The 22,236-nt window shown below is 42.7% G+C and overlaps 1 protein-coding gene across 1 annotated transcript in view; it reads left to right on the forward strand.

The window, feature by feature from the left end:
- The first annotated feature begins 964 nt into the window (after nt 1-964).
- Nucleotides 965-22,236, forward strand: part of pappab (pregnancy-associated plasma protein A, pappalysin 1b) — a 126,525-nt gene continuing 105,253 nt past the window's right edge. The window contains exons 1-2 of the mRNA XM_036527279.1: nt 965-1,358; nt 12,627-13,710. Coding sequence (XP_036383172.1) covers nt 965-1,358; nt 12,627-13,710 — 1,478 coding nt within the window. The remainder of the gene's footprint in view (nt 1,359-12,626; nt 13,711-22,236) is intronic.

Here is a 22,236-nt window from a genome sequence, read left to right on the forward strand (position 1 = left end):
TGACTGGGTGACTTGGAACTTGTCTAGAGGATTGTTCAATTGCTAGCCGCTAGAGGGATCCGTGCACGGTTTTCAAAACACCAAAAACACCGTCCCGACTCAGAAACGCACAGAGAAAGAAACCAGCCGTCAGGGGTTACCTGTGACTTCCCACTCCAGCTAAGAAAAAAAGCAAACGGTATAAACTTCAGAATTTCTTGCTACAGTCTGCAAAGACATACAAAAGCAATCTGCTTCAAAAGCGCGCGCCCATCTCGATCTCTCCAAGTGCTTTCCGCTCCAGGCAAATCAATGAAGATTCCCGATGCTACTGCGCTCCCTCTCGCTTTACAACGAGATAATTTTGAGCATTTCAACTTTTAAATATCAGAATCAACTTTAGGAAATTCATCCTGGGTTTAAAAATGTGGCTGGTCTGATTTTTGTTTTTTCATTTTTTAGTATGGTTTTTCCACATAATTTTGAATATTGTTTTTTACGAGGAGGATAAGGAAACAAACAAAAAAAATCTGTGACAAATGTTAAAGTGCTGCGGGTGCTGCAACTAAATTCATAAGGGTTTAAAAAAGCGAAGGGGAAATGATTCTGACCTCTCTAAACTGATTGATTACTTACTTAGTCATCCCTCTAGTTTAATGGGATCCATTCAATTGGGAAGGTGGAGCACTTGCATGAATTAACATATTCCTTTTCCCCCTCAATCTGTGTTGAAGTGTCTTACTTTTTGCTTAAAGAAGGGGCAAGGAAAGGGGGTCGTGGCTTAACATTATAAAGGCAAAAATAACAGCATCGCCTTCTTGGTTGGTGTAGAATCTGTCTCTTGACAAGCTGTTATAAAATTTGAAGGAGCTGGGAGAGACCTTAAAAGCAATTCTGTGGAGATAAGATTTTTGAAGAGATTTCTTTTTCTTTCCATTATTATAATTATTATTTTCTTTTCAAATTCTCCTCTCTGCTCTTGAAAATGAAACTTTGGACTTTTCTCCCCTGGCTTCCTTGCCTTTTGGTTTGTATCATGTGTTTGGGATCTGAGTGCGGGACTGTCCGGAGAATGGGGAGATCTAAGAGAGAGTTGGTGCGCATTAGGGAAGCCAGAACTACCTTCCCTGGGGCTTGCGCCACACGCCTGCCTCGGGGCAAACGTTCCTTGCCCGGGATGGATCGGCGGTCGCCTCGCCAGCACCGTCGCTCCTCCCAAGCGGAGGAGAGCTCTCCCGGTCGGGGAAAGGCGGTTTATTTTACCGGCAGAGGAGACCAGCTACGACTGAAGCCTGGTGTGGAGGTACCGAGAGGAAATTTTACCTTGGAAATGTGGATCAAACCGGAGGGAGGGCAGCGATCACCCGCAGTAATTGCAGGTTAGATTTGATTTATTTCTATTTTTTCTTTAGAAGCGAATGAATGGGTTTAACCCCCAAATGTCATTCTGTCTCTCCTCACAAGAAGCCAACATAAAAAAGTATATTTACAGTGAAATGTGTGTTTATTTTATTTTACCCTGTTTCCTCTCAAACGTTTAGATTGTTAACACTACTTGCTAGTTTAATAGTATCGTAGTTTCCTTTAAGTTCTTTGAGTTTATGCAGTCACTCCAATTCAGAGCTGCGGTATTAATTGAAAACATGTCATGTTGTCAACTTAAACCAATATTGGAATGGTGGCGGTTTTAAGGTTGACGCTTGCAGAAGGCTTTTGAACGATTAGCTACAACTTGTGCACAGGAAGAATATTTGTTTTGAAGCGTGCTACAATTTGTGAGGTTAAAGGAATTCCCTGTAGCGTAGCCGCATATTTGGAAGGCAGACGTAAGCGCATAACGAGTTTATATCTGGTCAGGATTATTGCTAGTATTGCAAAATAAAACTCATTTTTCTTTGAAAGCTACAATTTAAGGCATAATGGGCTCTGATGTTTTGCTTTTTATAGCCACCTTGTCAGATGCCACGAATGGAAATTGCATAATGTATAAACCCTTATTAAAAGATGGCAAAATAATATAGGATATTAAAACACGGTATTTAGTAAGTCTATTTCAAATGGGTGTGCTGGACTTGATCCATGCGCACGGGTTGTTAGATAATTTATTTAGCGTGTTTAATTATTTAATTCTGTTCAACTAGCATATTACCCGGCAACTTTGAAACCCAGCCAGGCACGGAAACTGTTAATATGAATCTTGTAGACTACGTAGTGCCCATAGTCTTAGGAAAAGTTTGTTACACATGAATAGCTCGAGATTTATGGGAGCATCGCAAAACGTCGCTTTTACACTCCCATCGACATCACAATGAAAGCAAGTAAAGCGGTTGCGTTAACTTTAGGCTACCCCTGACTGACATGAAGCAATTAGATAATGGTAATAACACGTCAAACGTATTTTATAGAGCAAATGTACAGTGAAATTTAAACAAATATAATGACAAATACAATACAATGCGTTGTATTAATTAGGTAATCCAGGCGTTCAAGGGTTCGTCTGTCTGGTAGCTATTAACACAAACGAGGGATTTCACCTGAAGTACCCGTCGAATATTGGATCAAATTGCGGGGTCTTCGGACCGACTCGAGGTGAGCCTGCCATTTATAGACATTAATCTGCTGATTTCGTTTAGCAATATTTCACACGGTGTCGTCATGTAAACTACATAATAGAGCGCGTTTTCGTTCTCTCCCTCATCCTCACCAGTGTAGCAATTTTAATGTAATGTCTTTGAAACGCTCAGTAAACACTTCGGCCTCGGAGTGTTAAACGTACACAGTGACAACAGCGCTGAACTGGATTTTATTGTGTGGAATGCCGTATTGACGTGCCGAGCGACTCATTTTGCATATTCCGGGGCAAGAGCCGTCTCATGTTTCGGTAACTTCCCCCTGCTCCATGCTACACGCAGGGCTTATGTTTGTTCGCAGATGCATCGCCTGGTTATAAAGAGGCTGTACCGCCCCCAAATTACAGGCAATAACGAGTACATATCCCCCGCAAACAACCTGACAGCGTACTATTTAAGGGACTGTGGCTAAATATCCAATTGTTTTATGGGGAATAGTTTGATAAAAACTATCTGTGCTGATTCCAAGTCCCTGATTCCGATTTCGATCACTCGATGGTTGATGCACCGCACGTGATTAATAAGGTGTATGGAAATGTGTGTCAGCTGTGAAAATTGCGATGGCTAAAATAAGACATATGAACGGTATTTAACTGTGATGACAAAAGGCTTTTTTTAAAAACACAAATAAGCTATCCGACTTCAGTATAGGCTGTTAACTGGACCATGACAGTATGGTTTTAGGAAGTTTATTTAACCCCATGTCATACTTTAATTATTATGGGTTTGTTGTGCCCTTAGGAATAATAGAAACTGTTATTATGGACACAACACAGGAATAGTAACGGGTCCAATCACCGCTGACGTGGCTCCAGATAGATACTGCGCCTAACCTGGTGAGAGAAAGTTGACTGTGCGTGTTTTAGGGAAATTATGAAGGACGTATAAACGGTATTTGGAGTAAAAGGGCGTGTAGTTTTGGTTTTTAAAGAGTGAAAATTTGTTGATTTCGCTCATGATCCCTCCAACTGCCAACAGAGAGCGTAATTCTCATTTTGCAGACTCTAAAACACACAGCTTTGTAGGGATCCTCGCTGAAATCCAAACCAAAAACTACGAAATCACACGCAGCGTCATCAACACTCAGTCGTGTTATTTGACATAACGCACAACTCAATTCAGATATTCTCTGTTTCCGCGGCTTGAATGTTACATCTGCTGCTAGTGTTGTTGTTGGGTTGCAGTGAGGGTGCTATACAGAGAGCTGAAAACAACAAACAGATCTCATAACGTCTGTGCGTGCAGCTCAAAACAGTACAATAAGGGCAAATACGTAGCTGGTATCAAATGTAAAATAGCATAATCTCCTAAATCCAATTTTGTGCGTCAGACACGATTCAGTCACAAGGCATTTGTAGCTTGTTGTTTTTATATTTAGGGCAATGATGTCTTGCTGTTTTTCTTTCTGCAGTTCTTGTTATTGTCATTTTTATTTATTTATTTATTTATTTTTCAGTAGCTCGATTTAAGGTCACAATTTTATGCTCTTTGTGCTCTTACCGTAAGAGAGCTGTGAAAGTGTTTTTTTCCTTGTGATGAGTTTAACTCCAAATCAAGGGGAAATTAAGAAGTGTGTGTCAGGTGGATATCCCCAGCTGCTGTGAGCTCCACAGAGGGGCAGTAAGCAAGAGACTGCAGAACAGACCATATTGCTGTTCGTCTGGGGGTCATCTCCTGTAGTCATTGTTTCCAGTCAATGATGCTTACTTAATTATTGATGCTTACTTTCCAGATTTTCACAGAAAATTGGAATGAAAGAAGAATTCCAACTGTGTGTTTAGGCTTTCTGATTTCCAATGTGTTTGAAATCACCCAACTGGGGGTCCCTTGTGGCTCAGATAGTTAAGAGAATTGTTCCAAGCTTAACTTTGTTCCACTGGGGTAAGAGTGGGTATTCCCACACCAATCCCCTCTCAGCACCCTATAAATCATTTGGGGGCTATGAGTTTGGAGATCCTTTGTCTGCCTCTTGATGCACTGTGGGACTTGCAGTGTTCAAACTAGTTGCAGTGGGCATACATGTGTATCAGATTGCATTCGCTATGCCCTGCGCTCCCACACAAGTGCAGAGGTTGTTGTGGTGCGATGAGTCTAACGCACATCGAGCTAATAGAAATGAAGTTGTACAATGGAGAAAAAAAAGAAAAAAAACACACAGACACACAGAAAAACAAAGCAAAAATATCACCCAACACAGACAGGTGTTCACTGTGCTGTCATGGAATAGAATGTCTGTGGATGAGTGAAATACTTCACCCTGCAATGTCACAATGCAAAACATGCCACTCATTCTGTCCTGACCCTTCCTGTATGCATGTAAGTCTATGTTTTTTGGTAAGAGATGGTTTAACTGGACGTACATGAGCAATTCATGTAATTTTTTTTTTTTTTTTTTTTTTACCTTTACCTACCTACAGACGTTCCTTTGGTTTACTGTTGTCTCAGCGGTGAATAACCATTAACAGAACATTTCACTGTAAAATAAAGCTTATATTGACAACCACGTTTTTCGAAGAGGGAAATTTTTCTCTGGTTCACTTGTCCTGTACATTTGAATATGTACTAGCCTGCAAAGGTGAACCACCGACTGCACTACATATGTACAACAGGACTAAACTCCGGCTTTTACTGATTTGCTGGATATTTTCCCAGGTCGTTGAGATTTAAGTATTGACAACTTCTCACAATTGAGTGTTCAGCATCTCTTTTGCAAGGTAGGTACTAAAGCTACATGCCCAAGAAGAAGAGAATGCGGAAGAGAAATTATGCTAAAGATCCAAGAGTTATTAGGGCAAGAGAAGACATGGAAAGAAGGTACAAAGGACATATTAGTCAGGACTCAGTGGAATCCAAGCTAAGTTACAAGTAGGCTAAGGTGAAAATGAATGATGCACATAGAGAAGTGATAGAAAAAGATCCTGAGAGGAAGATAGAGAATATTGAGAATGCCCACGCCAATTCCAAGCATGTAGAAAGTTGGAGATTCATTAATGAGTTCACAGGAAGAAAGACTACGAAGACGCTTTCCCAGTTTTGCACATTTATAGCTAACGCTAACTACCTAACAGAAAGTACCTTTGACTATAGGAGGCTTGTCAGGTGTTTGCTTGCTCGCTATGCATAGAGAGGGGTTACTACATCAGATTATGAATAGCGAGCTCAGTAGACAGAGAGCCTTACCAACCGTTAGGATCAAACTCAATAAAAACTCACACGCTGATGGTTTCTGGAACATTCTGTTGTAAGACCTCGCGGTGACGCTTCTCCACAGCCGCCCAGCGAGTGAGCGCGAGTCTGGCAACGGCCAACAAATTCGCCCATTTAAGTTGGACTTGGCCAGAGACGTTATCCGTTAGACTTTAACGTCAGGAAGACCCCTCTTACAGTGTTCAGGATATCAGGTAACTTTTCAGATATTAATATTTACATATTTACCTGTGACTAAGAAGCCAATGTGAGGCTTTAAAGGTTTAAAGGGGACAGCTGTCCCTACCGAGTTTTCTTATGGTAAACTCTGGTATTCTGTACACAAATAACGTATAATGAATAATGTGTGTTAAAAATATGGTGAAAGATAGTTATATCATATTTCTTAGTGTTACAGTAAGAAATGGTTAGCCAGCTGATTAGTTCAACCATATAAGGTAACGTAACTTGTAGCGTTGACTTACTTAAATGCGAGCAGGTTTTTCCAAATCTGGCAACAGCTATCTAATGGATGGGATCGATACGAGAGGTGTGTTATACACATTAGCAACAGACTTATGAGTGTACGTCATCTACAGTCTTTTTTTCCAGGCCATGTAGCTAGCTGTATAAATGTCCACAATTATCGCTCTTCGTGAAAAGAAAACAAAAAAATTTCCTTTGTACTACTGTAATCCAATAATTGGAAAAAATTGTATTTGATTTGTACCGTGCACTGTATCGTGCATGGTACACGTTTTTAATAATATTCCTAATCTGATCTAGTGGCTGAACTGCTTGAATTGAGTATACCCTAGTGCATCTTGTCAAAAATTCAATTACGAGCAGAGGAGTATCACATATGAAAATAAAACTGTAAAGGTACAATCAAGTTATGCATACTGTAAACCACAGCAGTAGCAGCAGTGAGACAGTTTAGTTCAGTCTTAAAGGCTAATATTAAAATCCTTCTTTAAAGGATTCAAAGCAGACTGGATTGGTAGGTAGTTCCCCAGCTCAGGTGCTGTAAAGGAAAAGGTGCCATAACCCATGAACCACAGCAAGTCTACCTGACTGTAAGGGACACTTGGAGGGGAAACAGTGAAAGAGCTGATAAATTCACAGTGCTGTATGTTAGAAGGGGACCTTAAATGGCTTAAATAGGTCTGTGCATGTGTTCTGATGATGAACTTTTGGGCTATAAAATCACTTGTTCAGCCCTTAGTAAAGTGGTTATTTACTTTGAGATATACCCCTAGATTCAATCAGCTTTTGTTCCAAATTTTGACTTGCTATTTTATATATTATTTTTTCATAACCAGCTCGGCAACTTAAAGAATCACCGAAATGAATGTATACAATTTGTGTTCACAGTAGTAAAATGTCACATGCATTTACGAGGGAATCAAAGACAAACGTTTATTGAAATACGGGGATAGTTTCAAATTTCAGCAGCTATGGAACCTATCTTTTTAGCTGGCGCACATCTATTATTTTAATGCCATACTCCTCAGACACATTATCTTAAATTCTCCTTTAGATGTCTTATGACTGGCAGGGTTTTTATCTGTTTGTTATTTGCCACTTAGCGGTCGCAGTCCAAGATTTCGCAGATTGTAATTTCCCTGGGCTTTATGGCACAATTTGTTTTTATAGAAGCTGGCAGCGTTTCCGCGGGAACAGGGGAGCTCACGGTCTGAAATGAACTGCTGACACTCATGTGCCCCCGTCTGCCCCGTTAAAGAGCGGCTGTCCTGCCAGGGCAGTGCATGGCATCGGGTAACAGGAAGCGTGCAGGGAAAACCTGGCATGCCGCGCTGCCAGCCCTCCCCTCTCATGGATGCAGGTTGACGGAATAAGAGTGAAAGAACGAGTCACTTCCTCCCCCTCAGAGGAGGGGAGTGGCATGCTACTCTCCCAGGGAGAGAGGAGGCGTTGTACCCTGTGCTCGACCACATTTCCATCGCCTCCATATCAAGCTCAGCAACTGCATCCAAATTTCTCCTGAGCGAAAAATCCCCCCTCTCCTTTTTTATGTTTCTTCTGTGCTGGAGAGAAGGGAAGGCCGACTCATGTATTCCGGAATTCTGGCAAGGATAAGACAGGCAAAGGTTCCTCAGAGTCAGGCTTCTGAGTCAGGCTTCTCCTTTATTCTATTTGCATCCACTTCAAGGTGTACAAAGTGATGCACGATTGCAGGTGGAGGGTAAGCCAGGGCACACATACTTTAGCAGTAAATTTGTGGCTCAGGCTTCGGACACGGTGGCAGACAGAAAAACAATAATGGAGTTCAGGACCATGAACAGCGCAGAGTAGATGGAAGTATATCTGCAGGATGTAAGTGGATGAACCCTCTCTTTAAACAGGGGCATCTGCTCCATCCACAGTGCACCACAGAGTGTTCTGCTTCTATGGATTCTATAGTAAACATGATGTTTTTTCCCTTAATTTCCCAGGCTTCACTGTTATTTGAATGTTTACTCAACAACTGACTTTTTTTGTTTTAAATGTAAATATGGTGTAAGCCAATATGAAGAGCTCTGTGAAAGGTTAAAGCAAGCCCTCTAGGTTGCTGTGAGGTTGGCTTGTTCCTAGCGTTCCAGTGACACCCCTGATCATTTTGCTAATAATCCTGTGATGAGTCTTGCATTGCAGTCTTTCATGTGCTTACAATGCAAACTGACAGTTAATTAATCCATACTGTAGAGAAATGGGATTTATCAAAAAAAAGGAAACAGTGAGGCTTTGCAGCTGCTATGTCAGCTGGCTGCATTTTGAACAGAAGAAGAGTATACAGATTGTCTGCTGTAGAGTAAACTGAGCACTAGACCTGCTGGATGTCAAGTTCATTCTATAGATTAAGGGCAGTACCTCTCAAGTTTTCTCTGTAGATTGAGGAATATTTCAACCTTACTCTGACGTACATTTCAAATTTACCTTGTCTTTCGGAACTTCAAAGGAGTTCAAGGACATTGGCATCACATATTCATAAAAATCACTCCGGACTTTAAATCAGCTCAGACTTACAGTTGATGCTGTGTGTAAGTGGGGAGTTGAGTCTGATGAGGTGTTTGAAGCTTAATTAGCGCTTTCTGTGAACTTCGCTGTGTGTTAACATGAAATTTCACAGCCTGAGAAGGGATATCACACGTATGTTAAATCATAGGTTGTATGGGGAAAACTACAACTATATTTTGAGACCAATCTTGCCAGCAGCAGATCCGTTTTGCTGTGAGCGGTTCTGTTTTATTTTATAGCAGTGTTTTGATTATTTTGAAAGTCACATTTAACAGAAACTTTGCCGCAGTGTGGCGTAGTGGTAAGGAGCAAAGTTCATGACCAAATAAAGGTTGTTGGTTCGCTTCCTCCCAGGGCACAGGTGTTGTACACTTGGGCAAGGTACTTAACCCACAACTGCCTCGGTAAATATCCAGCTGTATAAATGGATAAAATTGTATGCAAGCTGCTCTGGATAAGCACATCTGCTATATGACAGTAATGTAAAATAATATTGACCTGGTTGCAGTGAACATTTTCTGTTCTTGCCAGACTGAAACTAAGGTTTTGTGATATCTGAGCACAACCATCAAACGGAGACATGGTTTTTGAATGTTTTTTTCCCCTTTATGCACCCCTGTTTGGAATCGCCAGTTTTGCATTAGGCTTACCTAACAGTGACTATGTCTGTGCTCATGTAGGAGCGCAAAACCAAGGCGAAGGCAACTCTCCGATATACTCACAAGCCTGATGCACAGTGAGAGCTGACCGGAGGATAGGCGCTACTCCACTGACGTGAGCAGAGCAATGCTCAGGTGCTTGACAAATCGCAGGGCACTTTGCCAGCTGAGCCACTCTGCAGCCCAAGTTGTGAGTCTGGAAGTGAAATGATTGTGGACCACTGAGCTGTAAGAGTACAGCAGAGGGGATGCAGGGGGTTGGATGTGTAAACAGTACAGAATGTTGCAGCAGTGAGTCACATCCCTCTGCCACTACCCCAGATCCTCCTCTCAGTCCTCCACCTCCAATCACCGCAGACCTTGTATGTTCTCACCGCCCAATTACTGCAGTCCTTGTATGTTCTCACCGCCCAATTACTGCAGTCCTTGTTTGCTCTCATTTCTCTGTGACAGCCAGCTGGTTACATATTAAACAGTGATTCTTGTAGTTGTGAAAGCCTTGTGCTACTTTTATGACAGGTGAGTTGGAGGAGGCATATGAGTTGGTGGCAGAGTTGGTGTGTTGGCATATGACATCTGTTGTAGGGTGGGAAATTAAAAGAAAAAGTATGAACCAAAGGCAGAATTGGTAGAAATCCAGAAAAATGGTGAACAACACAAGGAATAATAACAAACCTACAGCCCCACTTTTTTCTTTGACTTTTCTGAGAATTTTCTTTCGGTTTTGCACCAGTTAGTGAAAAAAAAAACAAAAAACTGGACAAACACAGTTGCTTTTGAGCAGCGTAATTATTCTTAGCAGCAGGGTATGCATTCAAGCCACCAAAGCCGTTCTTACCATTCCACACCACAGAGCTTATTTAGTCTGGAATAATTACGTGTGCTCCGTTTCTTCACAACGGCAGAATTATGACAGCTGTTTACATTATGAACCTTGCAGGCATTTCAACATGCCTTCAACTCCAGTGAACAGATGACTGCTTTTCTACCAGACGTTGGAAAACCCTGAAACATAATACTCTGTGCAGCCAACTTTTATTTGTGCCCTTGCCTGGGCAATTAGCCACTAGGACCTTGGAGCTAAAAATGCTAGTTTATAAGAGAGATGCTGTTGGAACATGGACACATCCTGAGCCCAGAACCCCTGCTATACTGTACTGCTGAGCACTGCAAGTTACTTTGTCATTTCAGATAGTATATTGGTGTTGTATTAAGCTGCCAGTTTGAAGGAAATAAGGTTTAATATGATGCTCAGTGGATAGTGCTATGCATATTGTGGTGTGGCACATTTTACCTGATATAAGGTGCATGCTCATAAACAATGAAGGTTTGTTGAAAGCTTTCTTTTGTCCACTGTATTTCGCAAGCACTCCCGGTCTACTCTCTTCTCCCCTCTTTCTTTCTTTCTTTCTTTCTTTATCTTTACTTTTCCATCATCACACTCCTCCCCTGACTCCTTTCTCTCTCTCCCACACACATACACTCTTTTGCAAGGTTGTTTTCACTCCTCTCTCTTTCACTCTCTCTAAGTTGATTATAAAGCAGAAAGTTCCCCTCAGTTGTAAGAACACATTACCTTCCTGAACTTAACGTGTGCTTTCCAAGCGAAACAGGAAATGGGGGTTTCGGAGCCCCTAGCATAATAAGGCTTTGCAGAAAAGCACCATTTCTGATTTTTAGCTTCCCAGTCAGTGAGGTACATTGCAAGAAGGCAGACTGAATGTTCATGTAACCTTTGCTCTGTTGATCCAAGACCACACTGTTAGGGTCTGATCGTTAGCAGATGGCTTGTTGTAGTCTGTTAGTCCTGAGATGAGAGAGCTCTGAAGTAACTCTATACAGGAACCATACAACTGAGTTCAGTGCACAGACTTAGATGTGACTGAGGATACTTATGTCCCCAATGGGGTAAATTTACCTCTCTGCTGTGGGGAAACCTCTTCAGGATTCGCTTGTTCCACACCTGGTTCCATTAGCAAGCTTTCACTTGCGTTGGGACACACACTCTGGCTTAAAAAAGTTTAGTCCTGCAAGGTGCACATGACGGAAAAAAAAGCGTTTGGTGTTTGACTTACTGAGCTGTTAATGTCAGTTAATGTTTAGAGCTGACGTCTATCACAATGAAATGTAGCATTCAACACTGCATTTCTAGGTAAGGATAAATTGCCATCAATGGGCAGACTGCTTATTCAAAATCTGATTATTGGATACAGTCCTATTTACAGACATCACCTCTGGGAAGTTCAGGAATCCTTGAAATGCCTCACATAAAAATGAACTATATTATGATGTAGTATGGACGGTCTATTGTACTGACTGGTAGAGGATTGTACTGAGTGGTAGAGGATTGTACTGATTGGTAGAGGAATGTACTGAGTGGTAGAGGATTGTACTGAGTGGTAGAGGAATGTACTGAGTGGTAGAGGAATGTACTGAGTGGTAGAGGAATGTACTGAGTGGTAGAGGATTGTACTGATTGGTAGAGGAATGTACTGAGTGGTAGAGGATTGTACTGAGTGGTAGAGGAACTAGGTCATAGACTATTGTGCAAGGGGAATAGTTTGTCGTGCCATTTTTCACTGTGAGCTCAGTATACTTGGACTTACCATGGTAGCACCATGAAATGTAGAGTTACATTGCCATAGCATTATTAAATGTATTGTTTTTACTTACAAATACCACAGTACGTACACCCGAAATAAAATATTTGACTTCTGTATTTAACCTTTATTTTCCATATATATTATTTCTCTCACTATTCTCACTTTTTTTTAGTTAATTATCAATTTGCTGAAGCTAAGCAGCCAGATGAACATAGCGTCCCTCAATCCTCTCTCATTCACTAAATGGGTGGCTCCCTCAGAATAATGGTAGTACTTTCTGCTCCACCACTAGATGGCAAAAGGCACAAATAAGAACAACCGCCAAAGTAGTCACAGTTCCCAAAAGGTTGCTCTTTTTCCATTGTGGTTTTGGGAGTGTATTCATGTCAAAACTACATTTTTTCTTCACAATGAATTATTTAGTGAATCTTTTTTGTGTCTAAATGCAGAAAGCTGAAAAATGTCTAGTTTTATGCATGACTTACAGTAGTAAATGACAGATTGTTGTCAACCGACCTCTAACACTGTTGTGTACTGTCTCTTGGCTGCAGGTCTTTATGATAAGTGCTTCTACGCCTCCAGTGACCGTGGTTGGCTGCTGGGCATCAGGGCAGTGAGTGAACAGGGGCACAGAGACCCACGTTTCTTCTTCTCTCTCAAGACGGACCGTGCGCACAAGGTTACTTCCATTACCTCCAATGCACGCTATCTGCCCAACCAGTGGTCCCACCTGGCAGTCACCTACAATGGCCAGCAAATGAAGCTGTTTGTGAATGGAGCCCAGGTGGCAGTGAGCCGTGAGCAGTCTGGGGAGATCTTCAGCCCACTCACCAAGAAGTGCAAGGTGCTTATGATTGGTGGCAATGCCCTCAACCACAACTACCGGGGTGCGGTGGAGCACCTGACCATCTGGCGTCGGCCACGCTCCCAGCAGGAGATCATGATGGGCATGCGCAGCCATGGCCACCTGCAGCTGGACGACCTGTCCCAGCTGGTCATCCGTGAGACCTTTGAGAACGCTTCACGCAAGTGGCTGACTGTGAAGGACGGCAGCTTTCCCCAGGCAGAAGATGGAGGCCGGGCAGGGCTGGGGGAGATGGCTGCCTCCCTGGACACTGCCCTGGAGCCCCCACCCTGTGGACAGACGGTCTGTGACAATGTAGAAGTGGTGACCAACTACAACCGCTTCTGGAGTTTCCGCAAGCCCAAGACGGTGCGCTACCGGGTGGTGAACGTGTATGACGACGCACACCGCAAGCCCACTGTGACAGAGCACCAGATCCACCTGCAGCACCAGCACCTGAATGAAGCCTTTCGCATGTACAACATCACCTGGGAGCTGAGCGTGCACAATGTGTACAACTCCTCCCTACGCCACCGCCTAGTGCTGGCTAACTGTGACATCAGCAAGGTCGGCGACGAGGAGTGTGACCCTGAGTGCAACCACACTCTCACAGGCTTCGATGCTGGCTACTGCAAGAAGCAGAAGAGCCACTGCCCTGAATACAAGCAGGGAAATGGGGTGTGTGACCCAGAATGCAACTGGGATAACTATTACTATGATAATGGAGACTGCTGCAACCCCAACATAACTGATGTAACCAAGACTTGCTTCAACCCCTCATCACCGCTCAGGTAGGCCCTGCATGGAATTCTTTTCAATTTTGTCAAAATTAAAATTCATATATACAGGACAGCAGTGTGGTGTAGTGGTGATGATCAGGACTAATTTGCTTCAGTAAATATCCATGTATACAAATATAATAGTGTCTATTATAATCTGTTGTAATCTGGAAACTGTTGTAGTTGCCCTGTGTAGGTGTGTCTGCAAAGCAAATAATCTGACATTGCTGTAGTCAGTTCTATGTTCTTGTCTCTCGGGCTCATTCTGAGGTAGTGGATGTAGTGGCTCTGTTGCCATAGCTCTTGTGGGAGGAGTAAGTTTACGTGAAAAACACAAGATTACAGTTTACGTCAAGGAGTAGCAATTCTAGTCCTCACGGTGTAGTCCAACAATCCACAGGCACGTAGGAATTAGAATCTAATTTATACCTGGGACACTAGGTGAGGTGGTTCCATCTCCAAATAATGACAATGAGGGAGTCAGGCACAAGAAAACTAGACCATACAGCTCTCTAGGAGTAGAATAAGTCATGCTGAGCTTTAGAATTTATGTTCTTCCCCTGTCTCTGCATTGTGGGGTTATAGGTCATGTGTAGCCATCATTCATCTTTTTCTTTACCTCTCCACAGTGTTCAAACTGACAATGTGTGACAGGGGAGGGTTAGGTTCTCAGCTGTAAACACTTCTTCAAGTCTGATTAAAGTCTCAAGGGGAATAATCTGCTTCTGCACCAAAATAAAAGTGATGAAGGAGTGAGTCTTTATAAATCCCATAATGGATGGAGCTACCAAATGCTGTCAGTCACTGTTTCTTTTGAATCTGAAGACTCCATAGCAAACCCTTCATATCATGTTCATATCATGAAGTAAATGCTCCATTCATTTTTAGGTTCATGAAGTCCAGCAATAATGACAGCTTTTATTTTTGATGCATGCTTTATGACCCCTTTTAAAACAGTTTATCCAGCTGAGATCTGTACATTTCAGCCATTTTTGCAGATTAGTGGCAGTGCCTCCTTTTGACTGGAATGTGTATTTGTCTGCCACTTTGTTATAATTTCAGCCCTTAGATTTAATCATGCTCAACATGTCTTATCTGCATTATCTTCCCTGTGGTCCATCACCACCTCAGACACACTGACAGTAGAAAGCCAGAGTCACACAGTGTCACGTTTTCCATTTCTCCACTATGTTTGAAATTGAAAACACAGTGTTCACCCACAGTGCAGCACGCCCTGGACTGTATCATTTCTCATTTAGATGGTAAGACAGCACACCTTCACTGTCATTGCTCAGTTCACCTACCGGAGTAGATAACTTACGGTAAATTTGAGTTGAGACTCCACAGCAAGAATATTCACAAAATACTACCCCTTCCAAGTTTTACACATAGGGATATTACAAAAACCAACAGAATTCTATTTGGACCAGGACTTGCATTGAAGACTTCTCTAAGTGAGGTCTGTGTGTGGATGTGTGAGTGTGTATGTGTGTGTCTTTGTGTGTATGTACCCGTGTGTGCTGTGTGTGTGTCTTTGTGTGTGTATGTGTGTGAGTGAATGGGTATTCAAATGCACTCATCAGCGTCTGTTTGTATCAGAGAGAGAGTCATGTATGTGGCTCTTTGAAAAATGTTGTTTCCCAGTGGTGTTCACCAGCAAAGTTTAACCTCAGCACCTTGTGGCTGGAGTGACTCAATCTTCCTGGCCTTTAGGTCACAGCCTTCTGGATAACAGCTTTCCTCTGGCTGTTATTCCAGACCCATCAGAACCCCACGGCCCAAGGCCTGCAGAAACTGCTCTCTTGGTACTGGGGCTGCAGGGGAGGGGGGCAGAGGCATCTTTCCCCTGTAGACCTCGGAAATATCTTTGCCTTTTTTAGAATTATTTAGTCGGTATAAATGTGGATGGGTAGGAAGGGAGGGAAAATGGAAAACGTTTCCCCCTCGGATGGGGGAGTGAGGCAATTACAGCACAGGACGGGATTTGCAGCACCATTACTGAGCAGGAGTTGCTTCTCACAGTGCTTTTCTGTGGGGTTGAGAAAGGAAAGGGGCAGTACAGAAGGAAAATGCAACAGGACTTCTACCCCACCCGCCCCCTTTTATCCTCTCCTGTGAGATAAAGGCTTTGTGAGATTTTGTTCTTGCTGCTAGTTTCTTTGAATATAGAATATTTCTGCCAGCATGTGACAGTATGGGCTCCAGATGGAAGCCTCAGAAATACATCATAGCTAATGACCACATGAAATACCACATACAAGGCAGGTAGGAGCTTTTAGGAGGGGGAAATTGAACTAGTTAACTCTGTACTCTGTACTCTGTACTCTGTTAACTCTGTGCTGTTCCACAAGATTAAGTCACTAGTCTACTATAAAGACTGTGAAGGTCATCACACCCAGACAAATATTCCTATTCTGTTTAATGTAAATACTGTATATCAGCTGCAATAAATAGTCGTTGTAGTAATAATAACAACAACCATAATAATACACTAAATAAACAATAAAATATATAAAAAAGTGAATAATGGATAAAATGGATGTAAGGATGTAATGAAAGTAATTGGAAGAGAGGACATTGGGATTGAGGGGCAAAAAAGGTTAGTTTTGATTTTGATTTAAAGTTGGCAATATTCCTGATGTTTAGGTGCTGTAATACTGAAAGATCTGTGATATATGTGATAGGTGTCCATAGAGGACAGCGTTACTTTGGAGGCAGAGAGAAGGCCAGCAGTAGATGATTTTGGAGCTTGAGATCATGTGTACAGCTTCAGCAGATCAGTCACATACTTAGGGGCCATTATGACCTTTAATAGCGGTAGAAGAACCTTTTACTGTGTGTTCTGTGTAGCACTTCACAGGGAAGCAGTGCATTTGACACAAGGTAGTGGTCATGTGCTCAGATAGCTTGGTGTGTGTCAATATCCTCACGGGGTTCTAAACATACCGAAGCCTGCTGAGGGAAGGCCAGGTAGGATGGAACCACAGAAATGGGGATAAGAGGGAACAAAATCCCGCACAAGCTCTTAAGCATCAGGGTGCAGTGAATGTGGAGGCCTGAGCCGTGCAGTGTTTCTAAGGTGGAAAAATGGTGTGTGCTTTGATTGATAATGAGGGGTCAAAATAACACCCAGGTTTCTCACATTGGTAGAGGGCTGCACAGTAGAAGCGACAAAGTTAAGGCTAGAATAGGGGATGAAAAGCACTAGTCATCTAAGTCAACCATTCATCATTAAGGCACTTATGCAAGAATTACTCTCTGGACAATCAAGAGATGGAAATGGGGCAGTAATTATAAATGGCCTGTGTTCTCATGTACGTGACATTTGCCTCTCAGGGGTAGACTAGAAACAACATGAAAGGTGTCCTTCTTTGCAAGTGCAGTCTGAGTCCTTTATGGGAAAGTTTATCTTGCACGTAATGTGAATACCGTCGGTAATTAAAAGCTTCTGCTCTTCCTTCAGTGTGTATTTGCTGAAACTGTAAGGGCAGTTGCTTGATGCAAGGCAGCATGTTTGGGGGTTATCAGTGTAGACCTGTGGAGCTGTTTCCTACTGCTGTCCCAGGGCCAGTGCAGCTTTATCAGTGGCTTTCGGATCACGCCAGTTCTGGTGAGCTCATCAACCCTACTGTGCTTCCCTAGGAAGCTCCCACTGAAAGGAATCTTGACTCTTGGTGACAGTCCAGCGGGGGCTGAATGCTTGCTATCAAAAGCACCAGTGTAGCCATATCAGCCTCCCTATTACCTAGCAGCTGACAACTGAGGATCCCTCCGACAGGGATGAGATAATTGAACCAGATCAGTGACGGAGAATGCAAGTGGTGCAAGTGGCCTTTATTTGTTATTTGATAAATAAGATTGAAGCTGCATCCCGGAGCCATACAGATCTCACATCATTAGGGGGGTGTGACATAATCACATGGAGCACATGACAGATGCAATGTACACATTTAACATTGAGTTCAATGCACTGAATGTTGTGTATTTCAACTGAATGTCGTATTTCAACATTTTGGAAGACTTGCGCATTTTCACACCAAGGCTTCATCATAGTAAAGCAATCATGAATGAACTATTCATTTCAAATGTGAATGAATGAAATTAATGATAATGTTGAAGCATAAAAAATAAAAACCAAAATAAGCCTGTCACAATTAGAAAACAACACAAACGACATTGAAAATAGTAATGAAACAAGAACATACTCCACCATCAAAACCACAGTAGTAACGTTTAAAGGAGAGTTACAGGAGAGCTCCTGGATCTCTCATGGTCAAATATGTAAAATGTACTGCAGGCATACTTCCCTCAGGAAAATAGATAGGCTCTGCTCCTATGAGATCAGTCCATTAATGTTTAATTTAACACATTCATACTGGTCTGTGGATCAGAGGTGTCACAGAGCAGCATTGGTGAGAGGGTGGTTGTTGTGGGAGATCCGCAGAGAGCTCCCACAGTGTTGCCTGAATGGGCCCTACTGCCCTGTTTGCCAATCATCAAGTGAGATCTGTGGGGCTGTGGGTGCTCCTTTGTCATTTCCTAACAAGCTACAGCAGCTAACTCATTTTAATGACCACTCCCCTGGTGCAAGAGCCAGGAAAGTGCTGGATGCAGAGCTCCATGGGGCCACTGGTGCCTGCCCTCTATCTTTAGTCTCATATTTATCACGCCAGGGTTGTATCGCCTTTTATTTTTCTGTCTGCGTCATGCTCTGATCCATAATGTTTTGTTGATACACAAGCCTGGTATGTGTCCCTTAGAAAGGCTTTTTTCACTGAGCTCAGGAAAGCTCCTTTTATGGCTCTCCTAAATCACCATTAAAATCACTTGTAAACAGCGTTCTGTGAGTTCTTTATGAGAACCTCGGCAAAAAGCAGGTGTTTGTTTCTGTGTTTTGTTGTTTTAGATTGTTTAGCTTCCCACCGCAAATTTGTTTTATGGAAAGGGGTGTGCAGCGAACATGTGTAATTGGTGAGGCATGGCGCGTACATGTGGGCACAGCGTGTAAAAGAAGCACAAAAAAAAACAAAGCAAAACAGGGATAGTTTTCCACAGGTCATGACCCCAACTCTAAATTGGTCTCCCTCTGGCAGGAAAAGGTTGTAAATGTCTTGTACTTAGCGCTGATCGCAGCATTTCTCTATTGTCTATCAGGGGCTGTTGTTTTGCTGTCTCATCCCCTGTTTTAGTACCTTTGGCTGTTTTTAATCACCACTGTGGCAATGTTGATGTCATTCAGAAATTAATTATTGGCACAGGTTAACAGATATATTCAAACCATGCAGCTGTTGCATGAAGTATGGATTTATGTATGTGTGTGAAAGAGTGAGTCTGAGTGAGTGAGTGAATGAGCTAGAAAGAGAAGAAAGAAATATGTGTGTCAGCTGGAAAGATAAGCTCCCCAAGTGCTTGCTTATTTTCGTTTGATTATGGTATGTCTGGAGTGCATCGCCGAGGGCAGCATAACACACTTTATTCTGCATTCCTTGTTGATTGTGGAATCCTGCACGATCAACGCGCTACGCAAGCGATGAACAATGGATATGGAAGCTGGAGTTTATTTTGTTAGCCTGAGAGCCTGTTACCACTTATTACAATGAAGATTGCCTGGCTTGGGGGGCTAGAGGCAGTACAGTACCAGCCCCTTATCTGTATCAGTGCCTTTAAGAGAGCACTCAGTGCAAGTGTGGCCATGGTTTCAGTGAAGGCTACTGCATTTCAACGGTTTGTGAGTTGGTGCTGCTCTCCATCTCAGATCTCATTAGACACTGGGGTCTCGCTCACTTGGAACAGCTGTGTGTTTATCTTAATGGAGTGGCAGTCAGGTTGTGTCTGCACTATCAAAGTTTCAAACCATCAAAAGAAAAGCGTGAATCTGTTGTGATTTATCCTCAGATACTGGGGGGCTTGCGCTGGCTGGTGGAAAGCTTGTTTGTGTTATTATAAGTAGCACCAGTTTTTTTTTTTTTTTTTAGGTAAATGATTCCAAAACACAAAATAATCAGCCCCAACTGCTCTTCCTTGTTTTTAATGTGCCAGTGTACATAGCCGTAATTTGGGCTGAAATCAGGCCAGAAATGTTCAATCCTCCCCTGACCTACTGTCCCATTGCAGCTAGTCTCAAACCCTATATGTCTCCTTTAGTCTGTGTTCTTTTTCAGACTCAGCAAGGGGATAATGTGGGACGGGGGGGTCTCTCAGGATTGCATTGATTGGTTCAGCAGGGTCCTCATTGCACATTATAAGTACTTCTCATTTCCAAGCTACTGTTAAAGACCAAAGTTTGAAGAAAAGACTACTCTCTAGCACTTTTTTTACTCTTCATGTACTCTCCTGCAGAACCACCAGCATGTCTTTTGATTCATTTGGAGACTCTGTAGTGACATTAGTGTGATTATTCAGTTGCATTTTAGCAAAGGTGCAATCTGGGGGAAAATGCAGGGGATGACATAAGCACATGGTTGCACATCAGCGTGCTTTGCATCACACTCATGGCGGCTAATGCACCGTCATCCTTGCCTGAGGGATTGGAGTCAGCTTACAGTGATGAAGTCCTGTTCTCCCATTTGTTGTGGTCCTCTGTGCTTTGAGAGTGCAGTCTCATTGGCCAGTGCTGAACTCTTTTCAGAGTCCCCCTGTCAGCAGTGCTCTCTGTGACATTAAACTAGTGGAAAGCCCTTCCTCTCCCTTTCCTGAGATTTCCTCCAAGGACCCTTGAGTTGGGTACTTTACAACCAGGAGTCTAAATGTAAGCCCCTGAGCTCGTAAACTGGAGGACGTTAATGGCTTTACCTAATCGAGGATTTCAGCATAAAGTGTGCTCTTAGCACCTCTCTTTAAGCGCCAGTCTGACAGCCTTGTAAAAACACCTGTTGCCCAGAACGCGGTTACCTGTGCCTCCCTGAAATGGCTGCTCCTCCGCCGTCCTCAGCAGCGGCGTGGGGCTGAGGGGGTAAGCCGCGAGGAAGGGGGGATTTCCTCTTCTAAACGGTTGTAATTAAAGAGCCCTTCAGGGGGACGGGGTAAGGGGGAGTGGATTCTGTCTGCGGAGGGGCCTCTCACCCCGGAATTCTCAGAGTTCCCCCCCCCCCCCCCCCCCATGTGGTGGCTGCCTCATGCTGTTTGGCCAGGCTGTGCCTTTTCACACATTGTTTGAGAAGCAGTAAATTGTCTGAGGCTTTTTCTCTTACCCCTCCAACCCCCCACCCCTGGCCCCGGTACAGAATCGGCAGAATCAGGATTATATCCTCTCAGGGGTTGAATAAGTCTGAGAGAGTAGATTCCTTTACATTGCACTCTCAAGCCTTTCTAATCTCCCCAGGAAATATGTTTAGGAGTGTTTGTTGCATAAAATAAGTACAGTGATCTTCATAGATCACTCTACTACTCATATTGTACACACATATGTAGCCTAAATATACTTGATAACTGTGAAAGTGCTAACGAATGTACTGCTCTATGACAGTCTCTTACAAGCCCTTATGGGCTGGGCATCACAGTGTGCATGACACTAAATTAAAAAATCAGTCCAGGGTTCCACATTAATGGTTGACTGCTTGCCCGATGCAAGTAAAAATGTGTTTTGTGCAAGTTATATTGATGAGTGACTTGCCCAAAGCGACTGGTGACTTGTCTCAGTGACATTACAACATACACAACTGCTAGCAATATGTGTCTGAAACAATAACTACATAGCTAGCAAATGTAATCTCCATCACTAATGGTACCCAACATTACATGACAGTAGGCTGTATTAGTTTACTGCTAGATAACACTCAGCTAGTTTACCTTAAATAACTAGCCAGCCTGCTAGATATCTAGCCAGCTACTAGCTAGCTAATTTCTCTTACCCGCTGAAACAATGAGCTGTAGTCGGATCTCAGTTCGGAACCAGACATCCTCTCACTCCCTTCTCATTTCCTGGGAAAGGATGGGGTGATTGTAGTGACAATTGTTATCCGCTTTTTAAAGATTATAGTTCAATAACATTAGTCATTTTGTGCCGTTTGTACAATTACAGAAACCAGAACCTACAAAGCCATGACAACTCCAGTACAGATCCAATGGATCTGCATGGGAAGAATAAATCGCAGAAGCAAAGCGAACACAGATGATCAAATGTGTGACATGCTTTTTACATGCTTTATGTTGGAGGTTGATTGTTCCGTATCCGAGAAAGTAGAAATTTCATTTGAGCTAACACATTTCTGACACACTTAAGAACTGAATGAGAAGAAACCTTTATGTTGACGCAAACAAAAACACACACACAAATCTATCTATCTCTCTCTCTCTCTATCTATCTATCTATCTGTCTCTCTCTCTCTGTATGTGTGTGTATATATATATATATATATATATATATATATATAAAATTTATAAGCTTATATACACACACATACACATATACTTGGGCAAGAAATTCACCACAGAGTAATCTTCAGATACATGACTTGCCTGCGGCCAATGGCAATGTTGCAAGCATCAGCGGGAAACATATCTTCTTTCAATGATGATAGTAACAGCAACAGTGAAAAT

The sequence above is a fragment of the Megalops cyprinoides genome, chromosome 4 (genome assembly GCF_013368585.1).
Source record: "Megalops cyprinoides isolate fMegCyp1 chromosome 4, fMegCyp1.pri, whole genome shotgun sequence".
NCBI classification, from domain to species: domain Eukaryota; kingdom Metazoa; phylum Chordata; class Actinopteri; order Elopiformes; family Megalopidae; genus Megalops; species Megalops cyprinoides.